The sequence below is a fragment of the Anolis carolinensis genome, chromosome 2 (genome assembly GCF_035594765.1).
Source record: "Anolis carolinensis isolate JA03-04 chromosome 2, rAnoCar3.1.pri, whole genome shotgun sequence".
Lineage (NCBI taxonomy): Eukaryota > Metazoa > Chordata > Lepidosauria > Squamata > Dactyloidae > Anolis > Anolis carolinensis.
The window spans coordinates 31,872,559-31,892,523 of record NC_085842.1 but is presented as its reverse complement, the minus strand read 5'-3'; the positions used below and the strand labels follow the sequence as shown (position 1 = coordinate 31,892,523).

Genomic DNA, 19,965 nt, shown 5'->3' with positions numbered 1-19,965 from the left:
GTCCAGGGGACACCCGGATATTTTAATGTTTTTAATATTTTTGTGGGAGGCTTCTCTCATGTCCCCACATGGAGCTGGTCCAGAAACGGAAGCCCATATGAACCTCAGGTTACATTCATTTTTGGTGAGCTTTCACAGGGACTTGGATGGGCAGGAGGACACAATTTGCTGTGTTGCAGAAGGCAGCAAAATGTCTTAAGTGTAATAGAGATACACTGATTCAAATCAAGGAAGTCACAGCTCAGGATTTGTAAGACCTGAGCAACGCATTTGATTATCAGGAATCTGGGAGATTCATGGGATTATCATAAAACAAAACCAGTTTGATGGCAAACCACTTCACTACAACTGTGGACATCCCTTAAAGCTTGTTATATAGATCTTCATGAGAAAGATCATGGAAGAAACGGAGAGTGAACAACATGCCAGTGCTTCTATTGTTCTAATTTAATTTCTTTTAAAAAATGCAAATCCCCAACAGTGCAACAATTCCTGCTGCTCACGACTGGAAAAGCAGGCATTCTCTGCTACAGCTGATAGCCCTCATTCTCTGCACAATCCCATGAAGTTTTGCTGCCACAGTGAAGCAACAAATCATGCCCTGCCCACTTAAAACAAGTCTAGACATCAGGAAGCTGGAGCCAGCTGAATTATTTTGGCACGAGATCAAAAAGCTCATAGGCACCTGTATCCTCTTTGTAGTAGTAAAATTACATTAAGAGCTAATTGAATAACAGTTTCACTGCATCCAGAATCTAACACCCGAGGCAGCTGCTGCATTCTGTATAATGGCAGGGCCAGGACTACTGCCATAGGATTTGTTTATGTAGCTTTTAAGGAAATTTCAGAAGGTAATGGAAAACCTCTTCTGAACAAATTCCACTGAGAAAACTTTGTGATGGGTTCTCTTTAGGGTCAACATAGGTTGGAAATAAGTTGGAAGTTATATGATAATATCAAAATATACATTTGGGAAGGAGAATGATGGATAGTTCAAGCTGGCAGTGCCTGGAAGACATAATTGACTTCAAACTTGTTTTAAGTTCTGCATTATCTCTTGAATGCCTGGTTTGTGAGATAGAGAAAAGCTGTCTTCAAGCATTCCTGTGAATTCCTGGTGGCATCTCGCTGCCTATGGTTAGTGTCTGAAGCAAAACTGGTCTTCAAGTCTTTGGTTTTCCCAGAAGTCCCACCCAGGAGTCAGGGATTCTGGAAATTGAATAAATATGTGACTTCATTCTAATAGCCTATACAGAAGTGGAGTGAGGGTTCCTATAAGCTTTTCAAAGAAAAAAGGATCCAAGGTGCTGCAGAATAGAAAGGGGGAAACCTATTACTGGGACTGAGGGGAACACCTTAAACTAAGCATTTTCTGGGTGAGGGAATAGCCATGCTTATCAGCTGTAGTAAATGTAACGATAAAAATATCTTAATGATTTCTACACCTTCAAATAACAAAAATGGAGGATCTAATGCTCACCCAAGTTTTCAGGTTGCAGCTCTTACCAGCTGTAGGCAAAATAACCAATGGTAAGGGATACTGGGACTTGTAGTCCAAAAATGCTACAACCCTAAGTTTTATGGACTCCAGCCCACTTCAATACAAGAAACATTATCCTGTGTGAAAAGTGTATTTATCCCCCTCTCTACTCCCATACTTGCATTGTGTGCGCGCGCACAATGTGCAAAGGTAAATCTCCAAAGTATAATGCTATTAATGGCTAATAAATAGAATTGGCTAACAGATTGACATCTTGAAAAACTCTGCATCCATGGAAGGCCAAATTAATTTAAGAATTAAAATCTTAAGGCTATGGAAGGAGCCAATCCTCCAAAGGCCATGCTGTCCCTGTTTAAGGAATGGATGTATCTGGCCAATGAGCTGTTGATGCAGGTAGGGCTTAATTTATTTACAGTATTTATATTCCACCCTTTTCACCCCAAAGGACTCAGGGCGGATCACAAAACACATATAGGGCAAACATTCAATGCTGTTATACACAGAGGACAGAAACACTACAGATACAGATATATAGGCATTTTCCGTCTTCAGCGCCCCAAAGGTTGAGCTTGATTCTGGCCACGGGGGATGCTGTTGTTCCATCCTCCATATCAAAGAGCCCTGTTCACAGACTTCCTTTTTTGATTACCGGAAATTTTTCCTCTGGTATTTCTTTATGGTGCCATTAAAATACCCCCTCGCTTAAGCGGTATCTATCTACTTACAGCTGTTTTTGATCTGCTAGGTGTGCATTGAACTGGGCCAAAGGTGCCTGCTCACCCCAGATCCGAGCTTCATGCCAACCTTTCGATTAGAAAGATTTATTGCAACTGGTGCTTAACCTGCTGTGCTAAAGCCCGATCGTTAAATCATTAAAACGAAAACTGCAAGCATAAAAATCATACTCTTCTGACTAACCATTGAATCATGTCATTTAAGAAGCAAGACAGCGTGACTAAAAAAAGTTGTCCTGTTCTCAATTCTACTGCGCTTCACTCTAGTGGGTCTCAGATTTCGGCCTTCCAGATGTTTGGTCTCATAAATCCCAACTAGCATAATCAGTGGTCAATGATAGTTAGGAATCTAAAACATTTGGATGGGCAAAGGTTGAGGACCAGTGCTTTACCCCACCTTTGGGATACTGATCATGAAATGTTTGGGACCATCTGCCTACCACGCCGTTGCAGGGTAAGAATGACTTCTGGGCTATTACTTATCTTGCTGACAATCCTTCATGACCCCACTCCTTTATTATTACGTTATTATGGTGAACCTGGATGTTGGAGAATCAACAAGTAAACACAAGGAGACAGATACAAATATACTTTATTCATATAACTTCTTTTGAGAAGGGCGGGGAAAAGGATTTTGTGTTTCCAGTATAGAATTTGAATTTACTGTATTACAGATTCACGACTCCTATCCCACCCATTTTCAGGGAAATAAATCGGGATCAGAGCTTGTTTTGTTAATTATGAAGGAGGTCAAATGTTTAATTTGTTATTGTTAATATGTGTTAGAAAAAAAGGGCTATTATACTGATTATAATCATCCCCCCCCCCAACAAGCCAAATCTATGCCACATAGTAAGCCTTCAATAAATATAAACAGTTTGGTACTCTCTCACCTGTAGGCAAACTCCAATGGTGTTTATTTCTGAGGAGACAAGTATAGGATTTCATTGGCAAAATGTTTCCTGGATTACATTATATAAATGTGTTTCCCACCTGAAAACATTCCTGCTCACAGAAAGCATGGGCAAGAGTTCAGTAGAGGGTCCTTTCATACTATACTGTAACAACACTCTGATGGCATTTTAAGCGTCACAATAACATTATATGGATTTCTAGGACATGTAGTTTGGCAGCTGTAGGACTCTTTGGCTAATAATTGTAAACATTGAGTCCAATCCCCGTCAAAAAGTAGGAAAATCGCATTCAAAGCACCCCTGACAGATGGCCATCCAGCCTCTGTTTAAAAGTCTCCAAAGGAGGGGATTCCACCACACTCCAGGGCAGCGAGTTCCACTGTTGAACAGCTCTCACAGTTAGGAAGTTCTTCTTGATGTTCATGTGGAATCTCCTTTTCTGTAGTTTGAAGCCGTTATACAACGTCCTAGTCTCCAGGGCAGCAGAAAACAAGCTTGCTCCTACCTCACATATTTATACATGTGAGCAAACCAATACTGCAGTGCTCCCCACCAACCAATCTTTACTGCAACTGATTGGAAGACTTTTCACATCCATGGAGACTTTATTGGGAAATTATATGCCCACCTTCCTGCCAAAAAGCTAAAAACAATCCTTGGACTCATTGAGGCTGACTCCTGGGGCAGAGATATAGGAGTAATTTTGAAAGGGAACGTGACCCCTCTCCCCCCGCCCCACTTCTGAAAGCCTCCTATCCCTGACAGAAGTCACTCTCTATTCTGATAAAACAATGAAGCGTACAATCATATAGCTGTCTGCTCAGAAGTACCATCAAGTTCAATGTGGTTTATTTTTGAGTAAATGAGTAGAATGTGGATCACAGCCTGAAAGACAAAGCAACTTTTAAAACACCTTCTCTACCTTCCAAAGGGGGAAAAAAAACTTTTGCAGAAAAAGATGTAACGATCCATGCACGTGCTGGAACCAAGGAAATGCAGAGGCCCATTCTGCAATGTTAAATATTTCAAGGCCCTAAAATGTTATATCTATCACTGTCTAAACTAAGAAATATATGAATCAAAGCATGTTAATAATATACTGAAAATATATCAATTATGCTTTTCTTTAGCTTAAAATCTCAATGGATAGCTCATTATGAAAGCTGCCAATGAATAATCAGTTAATACAGTATCACCCCAGTACCTGAAGGATTGTTTGCCACATTTCACCTACTCGCATCCGATAAAATAGGTATTTTTTAGGGTCCTCCGGGCAATTTCAAGACATACGTCTGCCAGAAGTTACAGCAGAATCATACTGGGAGACTTAGAAAATTCCTAGGAATTCACTAGGCCAAGTTCACCTCTATAGTAACCACTGGCAGAAGACATTCATTTCAATAGTTTTTGCACTCATCCATGGTTTCCTATTTCCATATTCAGTTCAGGAACTTATCCCCCCTGTGGACATAAGTCATACTTTAGAAGAGTCATACTTTAGAACAGAGCTTTCCAAACTGTGTATCATGACACTTTAGTACAGGGGTTCTCACACTGTGCTCCGTGGAGCCCTTGGAGCCTCGCAGGTGATTGTGAGAGGTTCCACACCACCATGCTGCTCCTCTGCTTTCCTCTTCCTGAGAAATGCAAGCAAATTAAAGTTTGGAGCTGCCGGAAACAGCAGCAGCATCCTTCTGGGGCACAAATCATTTCTTCCCCACCTCCCAAACTCTTTTTCTCGCTGCTCAGCCTCCCCGCCCCCTTCTTTGCTTCCAAAAAACCCTATTGCCCTCCTACCGATCAGAGGATGCTTGATTGTATTTTTCCTGTATGGCAGAAGGGAGTTAGACTGAATGGCCCCTGAGGTTTCTGCTATTATTATTATGATGACTGGACGGGCATCTGTTGGAGGTGCTTTGGTTGTGATTTTCCTGCATAACAGAAGGGGGTTGTACTGGGTGGTCTCTGGGGTTTCTGCTATTATTATATTTGCATTATATCTATTATTATTATTTGTACTGTGTGAGCTAGTTCATACAAATACTTTCCATCTATCTGCCACTGGCCTGGCTAATGCCATATACATTTCTTGGGGCTCCACAAGAAACTTTTGCTTCAAAAAGGGCTCCATAGCTGAAAAAGTTTGAGAACCCCTGCTTTAATATGTCGGCTGCAGTGCATAGGTGTGTTGCTTAAATGCAACAAAAGGTGACAAAAATCTTGGAAAAGTATGTTAGTATCATAAAAATCATATTTTAAAAAATACATAAATGAAAGGTTTTAATGAGATATGTCATGTCCCTTAAATTTTGTTATGACATTATGTATCTCTTATAAAGGTTGGTTTATCCTCTGGTTTGCCAGTAAAACTGAATTACTGTATCGCAAAATGATGCATGTCTAAAATGTGTCACCAGCATATAATGCTTGGAAAGCTCGGCTTTAGAGTATTTCAATTCATCTAACTGATCCTGTAACTAAATCATTCTACATTCTACATAGTATACATTCCTTACTACTCCATGACCATTCCTATTTTGACCATTCTCTAGGGCACTGTTTGAACCAACACTTTCACAATATAACACCCTGCTTAACAACTTTTCTGATGACACAACTCTTCCTGCTTAAAAGATGTCTCCTTCTCATGGAGTTTCCGATGCTTAGTAAGATTTGAACTTACGCTAAAACTCTTCCCGCACTCGAGGCATTGATAGGGTTTCTCTCCTGAGTGCACTCTCTGGTGAGTGATAAGGTGGGAGTTGTTACGGAAGGTTTTCCCACATTTTGGACAAGCATAAGGTTTTTCTCCAGAGTGAAGTCTCTGGTGGCCAACAAGGACGGAGCTGTAAGAGAAACTTTTCCCACACTCAGGGCACTTGTATGGTTTCTCCCCGGTGTGAATCCTCTGATGTGTCACGAGGTGAGAGTTCGTATTGAACTTCTTGCCGCAGTCATTGCACTGATAGGGTTTTTCCCCTGTGTGACTCCTCTGGTGAATAATAAGGTCCGCACTCCGACAAAAGTGTTTCCCGCATATCAGGCACAAATAGGGTCTCTCTGTCATATGAACCCTCTGATGGCTCAGAAGGCCGGATTTCACACTAAACGTTTCTGGGCAGTCAGGGCATTTGTATGGCTTCTCCCCTGTGTGAGTTCTCTGGTGCATAATCAGAGTTGAGCGCCTTCCAAAGCTTTTCCAGCAGTCCTGGCATTTAAATGGTTTCTCCCCTGTGTGAGTCCTCTGGTGCGTAACCAGAGTCGAACTCCGGCTGAAGCTGGTCCCACAGTCAAAGCATTTGTAAGGTCGCTCTCCAGTATGCGTCCTTTGATGCATAATCAGGTTTGAGCTGCGGCTGAAGGTCTTCCCACATTCAGAACAACTGAAAGGGGGCTCCTTAGAATGAGTTCTTTGGTGCCTATTGAAGTTTAAGAGCTGGTTGAAGCTCCTCCCACAGTCTGAGCAGATGAAGTTTTTCACTCTGGTATGGCTTTTCTCGTGCGCAATGAGATGGCTGCTCTGGACAAAGCCTTTCCCACACTGATTGCAGATAAAAGGTCTGTCTCCTGTATGGAGTTTTTGGTGCCGAACAAGATCAGAACGACGGCAAAATTTCTTATCACAGTAGGGACATATGTGTTGCTTCTTTAGTATATGTTCAACCGGCATCACAGTTCTAGTTAATTCTTCAAAATCACTCAAGTTAAGAGCTTGTCTAGATCGGTCATCATTTAAAAGTCTTTCTTTATTAAAGTTCTTCTTTTGTTCTGGAGCTAACATTTCATCAGCTGGTACAGAAAAAGATAGAGAATATGAATGAATGCATACCTACACATGAATCATTATTCTGTGAAGGAAATCACCATAATAAGAAGCATCTAAGTCCTAAAAATGGCATGGTCTTCTTGTGTCCTTCCATCATAAAGGTCAATCTTCAGAGCACTTTATTTACTTAATTTTAAAGCTGTCCTTTGATTTGGGGCTCTGAACACAATATATGCCAAAAACTGACTGAATATCATACCAGCACTGTTTGAGGGGGGATATGGGAAAACAGCAGAGGAAACGCACTGACTGCTGTGCCAAACCAGGCTCCTAACTGGTTGAATTCATGTGGAGTAACTGGCTCTAGTCTGTTACTGCCACTGACTCCAGTTCCACTCAAAATGCTTGTCTGTTGAGGGATGGGATAGATACTCGAGAGCTGATTTTGAAAAGTAGTATATTATGTTATTCTTAACAGTAATAAAAAGGGAATGTAAAGGTGTTACTCATAATACTGAAAAGAAGTTAATTCCTTACAATACTTGTTGCATTATTCATTACTTTTCTACTGCTCTGGATTGAGAAGAAAATCCAGGGGCAAACCAAGAATGGGCAACTTGGAAGTCCCTGAACAGACTCAGAAGCGGAGTGGGAAGATCAAAAGGCAACCTCGCAAAATGACACTAAGAATCCTCTACCTTGTGCAACTGTGGAGCAGGATAAACAGCAACTGTATGCCTGCTCACAATGCCCTGCCTCATGTACAGAGGAGGAATTGTTGAAAGCTACAGACAATGCAGTCGATGTTGCCTGTTTCTAGTCAAAAATTATTTAGCCACTTGTGTCCCCTCTATTTTTATCAGTTTTATATTTATTTATGCAATGCTTTTGATAGAAAATAAATAAGAAAATGACATAAACATTAATGCCAAGATGACTCTGAAAAGTAACTTCTAAAAATAACTAGAAATCACAACTTGCTACACTAATAAACGGTGTTTGCTCTTCTTTGTTACACAGCTTCACAAATGTAAAGTTGTTGCACTTTCATCACCTCCCAAAATAACTAGTTATCAGTTGTGCCTGCTTACTTCCAGACCTTGTGCCTGGCTTGTATCTTTACCAGGGTACATGAAGACTTTAAAACATGGATATCTGCTTAGTGTGGCAACTTAGTTTGCTTTACTTATTAGTAAGTCAGGGAAAAGTATGTTGCTGGACAGCGAGTCCCAATGGCATCAGGCCACACTCAATGATCAAAATGAAGGGAGTTGAAATCTACAGCAGTTTGCCGGTCAACTGTTCCCCATAGCTGGAGTTAATACTTTTTTCTCCTGCACCTCTTCCCTAATCAAATTAACAACTAGCTTTGAAATAAGATCTCATACATCATTTCAGTGCTACAGCTGGCTTTGAAAACATCAGAATATAAAAAAACTCCAATTATTAATTCTTATGGTGAGCAGCCACTGAGATTCACAAATGTATCTAATCCTTCTTTTCCAAAATTACTGAAGTATGCAGCCATTATCACATAATGTGGCAATGAATTCCACAGGCCACAACAAGTTGTGAGCTATAAATTGAGAAAACCAACCATAGACTCCAAAGATGGGGCAAGTGGAGGAATTAAAACATGGAAGACATAGCCATGGGATCATGAAGAATGACAGGATTAAAAGCAGAAAGGGAATAGAGATAAATGAACACAGTCTTCACCAAAAAGGGTGTTTTCCACTCACATATACTTGCCCAGTATGGTTCTGAGGAAGAAGCGAGCCAAGGAATCAGTAGTGAAATGTATGGCCAACTGGACCCAAGGACAGAACCAAAAACAGAAGTACCAGAGACCATGTTTTTCCTCACCTCCAAAGGGATCTGTAAAGATTCCTTGTTCTTGATGTCCCTGGAATTGCAATCCCCACAGTTCTTCATCTTGTTCCAGATCAGTAGTTGTGCTTGGCCGGGTCACTGGAAAACCTATTCAGAGTGAGGTGGGAAACCTGTTTAATGTTAACAGCAATTATATGATAAATTGGACACTGCAAACATTTCCTTCCCCCTGCAACCTGCACAGTGCCCCAGTTATTATGCATATACAATGGTGATTTCAGGCCAAATGATGAACCCATGCAGTTGAAGTTCAGCAAGTCGTTCTCTGATCAGTAAGAGACCACTTGGGAACTCTCTTAAGACTCTGAGAATCTTAAGACTCATGGAATTGGAAGAGACTTCAAGGGCCATCTAGTCCAACTCTCTGCTAGCAGGAAGATACAATCAAATCATTCCCAACAGATGGTCATCCAGACTCCATCATACCCCAAGGCAACATATTCTGCTGTCAAAACAGCTTTAAATGTCAGTTCTTCCTAATGCTAAGGTGCAATCTTTTACTGTAGTTTGAATCCATTGGTTTGTGCCCTACTCTGTGGAGGATCTGAAAACAAGATGTCTCTTTAAAATGACATTCAGTCAAGTATTTGATGGAACACCGACCAGCCCCCTCTTCTCCATTCTAAACATACAGCTCCATAAGCCACAGCGCTTGGCTTCCATGCCTTTTACCATTCTGGGTGCCCTGTTCCAGATATGGTATATTCTAGCTTGTCAATATTCTTCTTAAATTGCAGTGGCCAGAAATGTACATCATTTTCAAAGAGAGGATTGATCAAAGCAGAATAGAGTGGGACTATGATTTCAATTAATCTCGATATTATACTATTGATGAATTGGCTCTTTTAGTTTTATTTTGCCATTTTATATAAGATACAATATTTAAATACTCAATTGTATATAATAGGCCCTGAACATCCACTCATGACGTGTCCTAGAACCAAACTCAGTGGATACCATGGGCCGAGAACATTGTTTATCACTGAATACAGTGTTCCCTCACTTACTGCAGGGGTTTCGTTTCAGGACTACCCGCAATAAGTGAAATTCTGCAAAGTAGAGGCACTAGCTGCTGAACTTGCAGACCGAAAGGTCCCAGGTTCAAACCCCGGGAGCGGAGTGAGCACCTGCTGTTAGCTCCAGCTTCTGCCAACCTAGCAGTTCGAAAACATGCAAATGTGAGTAGATCAATAGGTACCGCTCCAGCAGGAAGGTAACGACGCTCCATGCAGTCATGCCGGCCACATGAGCTTGGAGGTGTCTACGGACAACGCCGGCTCTTCGGTTTAGAAATTGAGATGAGCACCAACCCCCAGAGTCAGACATGACTGGACTTAACGTCAGGGGAAAACCTTTACCTTACTTTAGAGGCACTATATTTATTTCAATATTTACATATATTAGTAGTTAGGTGGCCTTTCTCCCCTTTGCAAGCCTTCTTCTTGTACTTCTTCCTCTCCGGCGCCTGCCAGTTTCCCTTTTGTGCATGCGCCTCCCTCTCATCAGCATCCGGAGTGGCCCGGCTGGATGCTGACTAGAGGGAGGGCGCATGCACAAAAGGGACACTAGCACCTTTTGCACATGCACACCTCTCAGGAAAAAAAAGCGAAGCAGTGAGGGCATGAAAAGCGAACTGCAAAGTAGGGAGGGAACACTGTACCAAGGTCAGGATATTCTTAGTACTTCCAGAGTATTTCCAATTAACATGTACATATGTAAAAATGAAGAAAGCTGATAGAAATAAAAAAGCAAAGAATTTGAAACATCATATGGATATTATGAAACAAAAAAGACAAATAAATGAGAACAAATCAAATTGAAATTCTCATTAGAAGTCAAATTGACTAAACCTAGTTTATCTATCACAGGTTAGACACATCATGAGACAACATGAATAACTGAAAAAGATTACAATGCTCAGTAAAGTAGGAGGTATTAGTAATGAGAAAGACTATATTACAGATAGATTGATTCAATAAAGTAAGTCACGACCCTGAGATTTTTGAGTAGAGTTGTGCCTTGGAGTTCCTTCATTCATAAAGCCATCATAAGTTGAAGCTGACTTGATGGGACATATCAACCACAATTGTTTACACAGATTGGCAACAGATTTCCATAATTTTGAGGCTTCCCCTGCTCTACCTGGAATTGTCGGAAATTCAGCCAGTATGCGAGCATATGCTCTACATATCACTGAGCTCAAGGCTTTTCTACAGAGCTGTCAAAGAATGTCCAGCTGTCCCTCCAACTTCAGAGCTCAAGAAAAAAGAAGATACGTAACACTTGGCAGTTGCTGTTCTTAAATATATGACCGTCAGAAATCTTTGCTAATGTACATAAATCACTATCCATAGATTATATATCCTTTGAACCCAGAGAGCTTCTATAGTTTTCCTTCTTTCTCATCACAAATTATTACCACTAAATTATTTGTATACTCTTACAAGTGTGACATAAAATTGCACGATGTGAATTGGCTCATGCCCACTGTTTCTCATCTCTTCTGAACCTATGGACAGGAAACAAAAATAATATACACCTCTGAACATTAAATAAACATGTAGAATTAATGCAAGTGGACAGCACTATAACTGTAGTTGAGGTTGTAGTTTTATGAGGTCTTTTCTTTCTCTGTCAAAGAATGCTTGTGCCTCACCAAATCACAATTTCCAGGATTCCATATAACTAAGTCATGGCAATTAAAATGGTGTCTAACTGCATTAATTTTACAGAATACACCAGGCATCTTCAAATTGTGATGCTCCAGCTGTTTGGACAACCAACTCCCAGAAGTCCTAGCCAGCTTATTCACTGGTCAGGAATTCTGGGAGTTGGAGGCTCAAACTGGAGGGCCGCAGTTTGAAGATGTCTGGTATAAATACCCTCAGAACAAGAAAGAGTCCTGCTTTTTTAAAACCCAAACATGGACTGCTTCACCTGATTTCTTTAAATAGAATTGAGGCTTGTGTGCCTTTCAGATGTTGTGATGGTCTGCATCTCCCAACAATTCTATCACCTCCGGGAGCATTCACCAAGCATTGTGGTGACAAGGTTCCATACTCTTCAGGGACTGGCACAGCAAGCAATGAGTGATGATGAGAGTTACAGTCCAACAACATATATAGAAATTCATGATTCCCACCCATTTTTAAAGAAGCCTGGCTGCTCCTGTGGAGCCTAAAGCTTGAATCCCATTAGAAGCACCCCAAGGAGAATGCATACCCAGCGAAATCACATTCTCGTAGTTTTCCTGCATGACATCCCAGTAGAGGGCTCTTCTATTCAAGTTCAGCAAGGCCCACTCCTGCTCGGAGAAAAACACGACCACCTCCTCAAACGCCACCTGCATCTTAGAAAAACAGTATCTTTATTTCTTAAAAGAGGTTCAATCCACAATCCACACATGCCACAACGCCAGCCATTATCTTGCTATGCCTGGCATCTATCAGGCCAGAAAATCAAGAAAGGGTTTAAATAATAGGATTTGTCACTGATCCTATTTCTGCCATGGATGGGATAGGATGTCACCCATCTTTACCAGGGCTGTTGCTGTCCTTTTACCCCTACATGTTTTTGCTGCACAATTCCCGATTGGATTTCTGATTTTATGCTACCCAATTCAAAGCATTTTGGGAAGGTGGTTACAGAGTTCACTTAATGACCTGGTATCTTACAGACAAATAAAAATGCCATGAAATATCTAGCAGTAAAAAGAATTTCTGTCTTTTCATTAAAAACCTCTAGTGAGGCTCATGGGCAACCTTAAACTTCTAGTAATACTTTGAACTGATTGTAGCAGTGGCTTGATTATTTATAATTTTAAAGTATTGCAACATTTAATTTTGTTTTATATTTCATTATATATGTATTGTAAACAATGGTGGACTGCATCTAAAAATATTGGTTGTCAGGAGTCAAAGGGAGACCACCCACAACTATAAGGTTATCATTTAATTTTTATAAGATACTACCTCGGGTATCCAGTGTTGCCCAGATTATTTGAAGTCATCTTTTTAATTATACAAAATGCATAAGGTTGTGGGTGAATTACAACTCACATCATGCCAAGTTACCCCCTGACACTCCATCAGTACTTAGTTTGTCATGTTTAGCAGGTTTCCTGTCTAGATGCACCATCTGTGGGGTCCATGGGGTCTCTCGCTGCAGGGTGAACTACAGCTCCCACCATGGTTGGTCAGTTCCCCTCAAACCCCTCCAGTATGTTCAGTTGGTTATGAGGTTCTGTGTGCCAAGTTTGGTCCCGGTCTATTGTCAGTGGAGGTCTCGGTGTCTCCTGATGTAGGTGATCGACAACTCCCAGAAATGAAGGCCAGTTCCCCTCAAACCCTCCAGTATGTTCTGTTGATCATGTGGGTTTTATGTGTCAAATGTGGTCCGGGTCCATTGTCGGTGGGGGTCACAGTGCTGAGTCTTGATGCAGAGTGAACTACAACTTCCACCCTGTAGAGTCAGTCCCCCAAACCCCTCCAGGATGTTCAGTTGCTGATCAATTCCTCTGTTTGCTGTGCGCCATAGGAAATGGTAGGAAAGTGTTAAGGGGGAAGCAATGGGCAGGGTCATGCAAAGTCCACACCAATGGAGAGAAAAAGGAACACTGGGATGTGGCGCTCCTGGTAACCTGCAATGTCATTGGAGGGAGTGCTTTTGGTGGCTCCTCAGCACTGTGGATTATAGTTGTTTGTGAAGGTGGAAGCCTATCTGTGAAACTGGGCAACCCAGCTATATAGACACATACAGATTTTCACTTTTATTATGTGTATAGATATATGAATTTTGTTTTTAAAAACACATAAATGGAAAAAGGTGGAATTAAAATTATTGTAAGATAAATGAGTATTTCAGTAATTAAAATTTACATATATTGCAGTTATTACTGTCAGTATATAGTTGATACTAAGCATAAATACATATTGTTACAATTGAATTAAAAAATGAAATAGAAGGTGGACTGTCTAATGTTTACAGAGGACCACTTGCCATTGGGCAAGCTGACACCCTGGCTGGTCCACCACTGATTTTAAGGTGTTTCTTAAAATCTATACACTTATATATCTATACACTTATATATATTGAACTGGCAAGGCTTTTGGCTTTTCTCTTCTTTCAATTTCAATTTATGATCTTGTGAAAGTATCAGGGTAAATACAATTTACTGTTGAGGGTGCTACCTACAAATCTCCGGGATCTTTCAGGAAGCTATGACAGTTCAAATAACGAATTCAAGATAAAGTAAGAGTGGTTCAAGCATTGGGTGATGCTTCTGGAGACCAAGGTTCTAATCCTCACTCAATCGCAGAAACCCACTGAGTGACCCAGGCAAATCGTTCTCTTTCAGTCTCAGAGGAAGGCCATGGCAAAGTTCCTCTGAACAAAATTTGCAACAACAACAAAAAGGTAAGTTTATCTTAAGGTTTTCACAATTGAGAAACAACTCAGAGGCATACAGTAACAAGAACAATTCTGCAAAATTTATCTAGCCAAGATTTACCTTTCCATAGGTAAAAAGCATAAAACAAAACCTCCCCACCCCCTTGTAGCCCTTATTTCTTATCGCCCCAAAGAGATACAAAAAGAAAGCTTACCTGCAGAAGTAATATGGTTCTCAAAGAATAGGATGGAGTCACAGGAAGCTAAAATGAAATTTTGCCATCTCTTCATAGGAAAAAAGAGCACCTGGAAATTATATAACAGGCATTAGTCTAACCATGTGATTTCTCACTCTTACATTAAGAACTGCCTTCAGTGTAGTCTAAAATTCACTCTAATGTTTTGCCTTTAACAATCTGACCCAGACTGTTTTAAAAGCTAGGATACTAAAAGTCTTGCTGAAAGCAGGTTAGAGATACTGTATCTTAACAACGAGAGAAAAGCTATTTTATCTCATACCCAAGTATATAACCCAGACACTCAAATCACTGTGGGATATGCAGGTAATATGCTAGATTGTTAGGGGTAAGGGAGTATCCTTCATAGGATGGAGGAGCCCTTATGTATGAGGTAATCCTGCCAGCATCTCTACTAGATCCAACAAGTTGCCACACACAAAGGCGGAGATGGGAATATGTATCCTTGCAGATGCTTTTGCAAATAAAATCCCATCTGCAATGAGGGATAATGGGCATTATAGTACACCACACAGTTTTCTCAGTCTTGTAGAACAAGATGGGCAAGAGCATGTGGATAACTTGTCAAGGTTCTCCTTAAAGCCAGAAATAGGTCTGGCTATGACAGGAATCATATCTCAGCCTGTCTACAAAGGCCACTGTGGAAATGAAGCAAGGTCATATCAATGTGGGATTTTAGAAGAAAGTGGGGGATACAAATAAGATAGTGAACTGCGAATTCCCCATGTTTTCACACACTCTTCTAGCCATCTCTTTGGTTGCATCTATACTGCAGAATGAATGTAGTTTGACACCCCTATGGTTCCATGCTGTGAAATCCTGGGTATTGTAGTTTTACAGGGTATTCAGTTCATAGGAGAAGCAAGACTGACTCAATGAGCTTCAAGCAAACGGACAAAGTTGTACTATCGTGTGTTCTGTTGTTATGTGACTTAATTTCCAACTTAAGGCAATCCTATGATGGATTTTTCTTGGCAAGATCTGTTTGAAATTGAGCTGTCGTTGTCTTCCTGAGGATGAGAGAGTGTGCCTTGCCTAAGTTCACCCAGTAGGTTTCATGGTCGAGTGAAAATTCAAACTCCAGCACTGTAATCGACTACTCCAACTACTACAGCACAATGTCTCCTATAAACATATATAGCCTTTTAAAACTGGTTTGTCAAATTGTTTTTTAAAAATAAAGTTCTATGTTTTTAAAAGAGTGGTTTTAACTATTTTGCTGAATATTACTGTAGCACTCCCAGTAAATAAATATGGGTTGATTATCCTTATCTTGAATTCAAAATGTTTCATAATTCCAAAGCTTTCCCCCTCAGTGGTTAGGATAAACACCTTCGCTTTCTGATTGTTCAATGTACACAAACATTGTTCCATCCACAAAATTAATGAATACAGTGTGCATAAAATTATTCTCAGGCTATATGTGTAAGGTGCTTTTAAAACATAAATGAATGATATGCTTTGATTTGGGTCCTATCTCCAAGATCTCTCATTATGTAAATGCAATACTGCAAAATCCTAAAAATCTGAAATCCAAAACACTCCTGCATTTTGGATAAGCTTGAAATGGTACTTGAAATAAACATATCTTTATTTTGATCAACTGAATGTATATCCTAACTGTTCCCCAAATTAAGACTCTAAACAGTTTACAAAAATTAAATATTACAGATAAAACACTGATTGACAATAGTAAAAAAGAACTAAATATCAGCATCATTAAAAACATGATGAAAGACAGTTAACTACACTGAGTACATTTCTGAAACATAGGGTGCATCTAAACTGTAGACCTCATGCAGTTTGGCTCTGTTTTAACTGCCACGACTACAAGGATTTTAGTCTTCTCTGCCAAATAGACCTGGTGTCTCACTGCAAACCCCTGGCTGGATTCCATAGCATCAGACCACGGCAATCAAATTGCATTAATTTTACAGTGTAGATGTTCCCAAAAGAATAAAAAATACAATACATACCACTTTACACAAGTTATGTGTCCATTTATGTCAATTCTATGAATTTCCTAGGGTTTTCCTAGGTGAAGAATAGAAGGCGTTTTTCTGCCAGTTCTTTCCTTCAAAATATAGCCTGCACAATATCCAGTATCCGTTAGCTACCCAAATAGTAACCAGACGAATTCTATTTATCTCCCTCTCTGCTCTCCATAATAGGGAGCTAGTGCCTTTTAAGGTATTTTTCTGTCACCATATGCACACCATAAATAAAACTCAACTGACTGCTTTGATTGTGCTTTCCTGCATGGCAGGGGTTGGATTAGATGGCTCTTACAGTCTTTTCCAATTCTAGGATTCTACAGTTTTTCCCTACTGATAGCATAAGAGCAGAGAGGGAGGTCCCATCTACACTGCCATATAATCCAGTTTCTGAATGCTGATTAACTGCACTGAATTGGATTATATGGCAGTGTACATCCAGCTGGAGTCCATGGAAGGGAGTAATTACATCCTTAACCTCAGTGGAGGAGAGGAGAAATCTTTGTGTTCTCCATCTCCCTTCCATATACATTCTCATAAACCATTATCCCCCTACCCTTACCAAGGCTGCATATTCATTTATTTTGCTTACTTTCCTGACTTCCACACCCCTCTCTAAAGCATATGGAACCAGATCCTGTCTGATCTAGGAAGCTAATCAGGGTCAGTTCTGTTTAGTATTTAGATGAGAGACCGCCAAGGAAAATCAGCTGCCGTAGGCTATATTTCAGAGGAAGAAAATGGCCAACCCACCTCTGAGCATTCATTACATAACAAAAACATATTAAAGCCACAGGGTCTCCATAAGAGAAACAACAAGAAGACACAACAACAACAACAACACTAAGAACTCCAGATAGTGTCTGATCTTGGAAGCTAGGCAGGGCCAACTCTGATTAGTCCTTGGAGGGGAGGCCAGAAAGAACTATCAAGTGCTGTACACTATATGTCAGAGGAAGGAGCTCCAAAACCATCTCACAGTATTCACTACACAACAAAATCCTTTTAAAGGCATTAAGGCATTAAGACAGAAACAACAGGAGGGCACACAACAACAACAACAACAACCCTAAGAGTAGCAGATCCTGTCTGATCTTGGAAGCTAAGCATGGCCAACCTTGATTAGTCCTTGGAGGGGAGACCAACGAAAATCAACTGCTGTAGGCTATATTCCTGAAAAAGGAGCAGGCAAAACCACTTCTGAGCATTCATTACATAACAAACCCCTATGAAAGCCATGGGGTGATCTTATCTTTGAATATGCATCAAATATGTTTGAATAGTTTTAATTGCGAATCTCTGTTTATATTTAATTCTGTTTTAATATTTGTATATTTTAACTATTGAGCTAAAATGTCTATGTTAAGCTGCTTTGAGTCACCTTTGGGGGAAGATAAAGCAAGGTATAAATAAATATAATAAGACAGAAACATGAAGGCACACAACAACAACAACAACAACAACAACAACAACAACAACAACTCTAAAGCCACTAGATATAGCTGATCTGGGAAGCTAAGTAGGGTCAGTAAATAGTTAGCCCTTGGATGAGAGACCAATAACAAATACCAGACAATACAGGCATGAGCCAACTTTGGCCCTCCAGGTGTTTTGGACTTCAACTCCCACAATTCCTAACAGCCTACCGGCTGTTAGGAATTGTGGGAGTTGAAGTCCAAAACACCTGGAGGGCCAAAGTTGGTCCACGCTTGCTATACAGGGAATCCATAAAGTCTAAATCAGTGGTTCTCAACCTGTGGGTCCCCAGAAGTTTTGGCTTTCAAGTCCCAGAAATCCTAACAGCTGGTAAACTGGCTGGGATTTCTGGGAGCTGTAGGCCAAAACATCTGGTGACCCACAGGTTGAGAACCACTGGTCTAAATGGTAAAGAGACTTGATTTCAGAGAAGCAACTGCCCCAAAACCACCTTTGAGTCCCCTTTCCTTGCCTAAGAAAACCCTATAGGGTCTCCATACAATCAAGAAGAAATTCCTGGCCTAAGAAAACCCTGAGGCCGGAGCAGGAGAGGAAGTTAATGGCTGCCGGGGCCCGCTCTCACCTTAATGGGGCTCAGGCGAGGAGAAAATGGTGGCCGGAGGCCTTCTGGCGAAGAAGAGCGGTTCCCAAGGCCTTCTTCCTCAAGAAACAACGGAGCTGCTATGGGGGAGGAAGAGGATGCGTGAGGGGAAGGCAAAACGAAGGACTTCTTTCCTTCACCGCTGCTCTGGCTGTACTGGGAGCCTCTGCTGGACGGGCGACGAGAGCGGCCTCTCCGTTGATGGAGGCGGAGGGCGGCGCCAGGGAAGGAGGGAGGGCCTTGCTGCAGCAGCACTGCGGTGCTCTGCTTGGGGAAGAAGGCCTCAGGCCTCCTCTCAGGGACAGTGTAGAAGGCCGCATTGAGGGCATGGCAGAAGAGTCATAGGAATAAATTATTATTATTATTATTATTATTATTATTATTATTATTATTATTATTATTATTATTATTATTATTATTATGACACAGCAAACAAGATAGATATGCTGGATTTCATATCACAAAATCACAAGTCGAACACTTCCCAAGTGTCTAGGACTGTGTGATGTATTTTCGGATGATGCACGCAGATCCCAGCAGGGTGGCCTTTTGCAGCTGGCAGATCATAATTTTGTCAATGTCTATTGTTTCCAAATGCCGGCTGAGATCTTTTGGCACGGCACCCAATGTGCCCATCACCACCGGGACCACCTGCACTGGTTTCTGCCAGAGTCTTTGAAGTTCAATCTTGAGGTCCTGATAGCGGCTGAGTTTTTCCTGTTGTTTTTCGTCAATGCGACTGTCACCTGGGATGGCGACATCAATGATCCAAACCTTTTTCTTTTCCACAACTGTGATGTTTGGTGTGTTGTGTTCCAGAACTTTGTCAGTCTGGATCCAGAAGTCCCACAGTATTTTTGCGTGCTCATTTTCCAATACTTTTGCAGGTTTGTGATCCCACCAGTTCTTTGCTGCTGGGAGGTGGTACTTGAGGCATAAGTTCCAATGAATCATTTGGGCCACATAGTTGTGCCTCTGTTTGTAGTCTGTCTGTGCAATTTTCTTACAGCAACTGAGGATATGATCAATGGTTTCGTCAGTTTCCTTGCACAGTCTGCATTTTGGGTCATCAGCTGATTTTTCGATCTTGGCCTTAATTGCATTTGTTCTGATGGCTTGCTCCTGGGCTGCAAGGATCAGGCCTTCTGTCTCCTTCTTCAGGGTCCCATTCGTGAGCCATAGCCAGGTCTTCTCCTTATCAGCTTTTCCTTCAATTTTGTCAAGGAACATTATTATTATTATTATTATTATTATTATTATAATTACTGAAATCCAGTCTCTGACTAACACTGTCTGAATTTTTATCACTGATATCAGCATGGAGTTTGGTTCGGACAAATGTTCAACAGTGGCATTGAAGAAGGGAAAAATCATTGAAAGTGAGGGCATAAGTATGCCTGATGGCCAAACAATAAAGTGTCACCAGCCAGAGGCCTATTGT

The 19,965-nt window shown here is 40.9% G+C and overlaps 1 protein-coding gene across 3 annotated transcripts; it reads right to left on the bottom strand.

Annotated features, from left to right (window-relative positions):
* Positions 1–2,810: 2,810 nt before the first annotated feature.
* LOC103277997 (zinc finger protein 501) lies at positions 2,811–18,749 on the bottom strand. 3 transcript variants are annotated; one of them, XM_008105502.3, is made up of 5 exons: positions 18,507–18,749; positions 14,412–14,502; positions 12,031–12,157; positions 8,782–8,895; positions 2,811–6,938 (listed from the first exon to the last, which is right to left on the bottom strand). In XM_008105502.3, exons 3-5 carry the CDS (start codon positions 12,155–12,157, stop codon positions 5,743–5,745), a joined length of 1,437 nt encoding a protein of 478 aa, XP_008103709.1. In that variant the 5' UTR covers positions 14,412–14,502; positions 18,507–18,749; the 3' UTR covers positions 2,811–5,742. The 3 variants fall into 3 exon arrangements, with proteins under 3 accessions (XP_008103709.1, XP_008103710.1, XP_016847274.1); XM_008105503.3 differs by having other exon boundaries at positions 12,031–12,151; XM_016991785.2 differs by lacking the exons at positions 14,412–14,502; positions 18,507–18,749 and having other exon boundaries at positions 12,031–14,395.
* Positions 18,750–19,965: the final 1,216 nt, after the last annotated feature.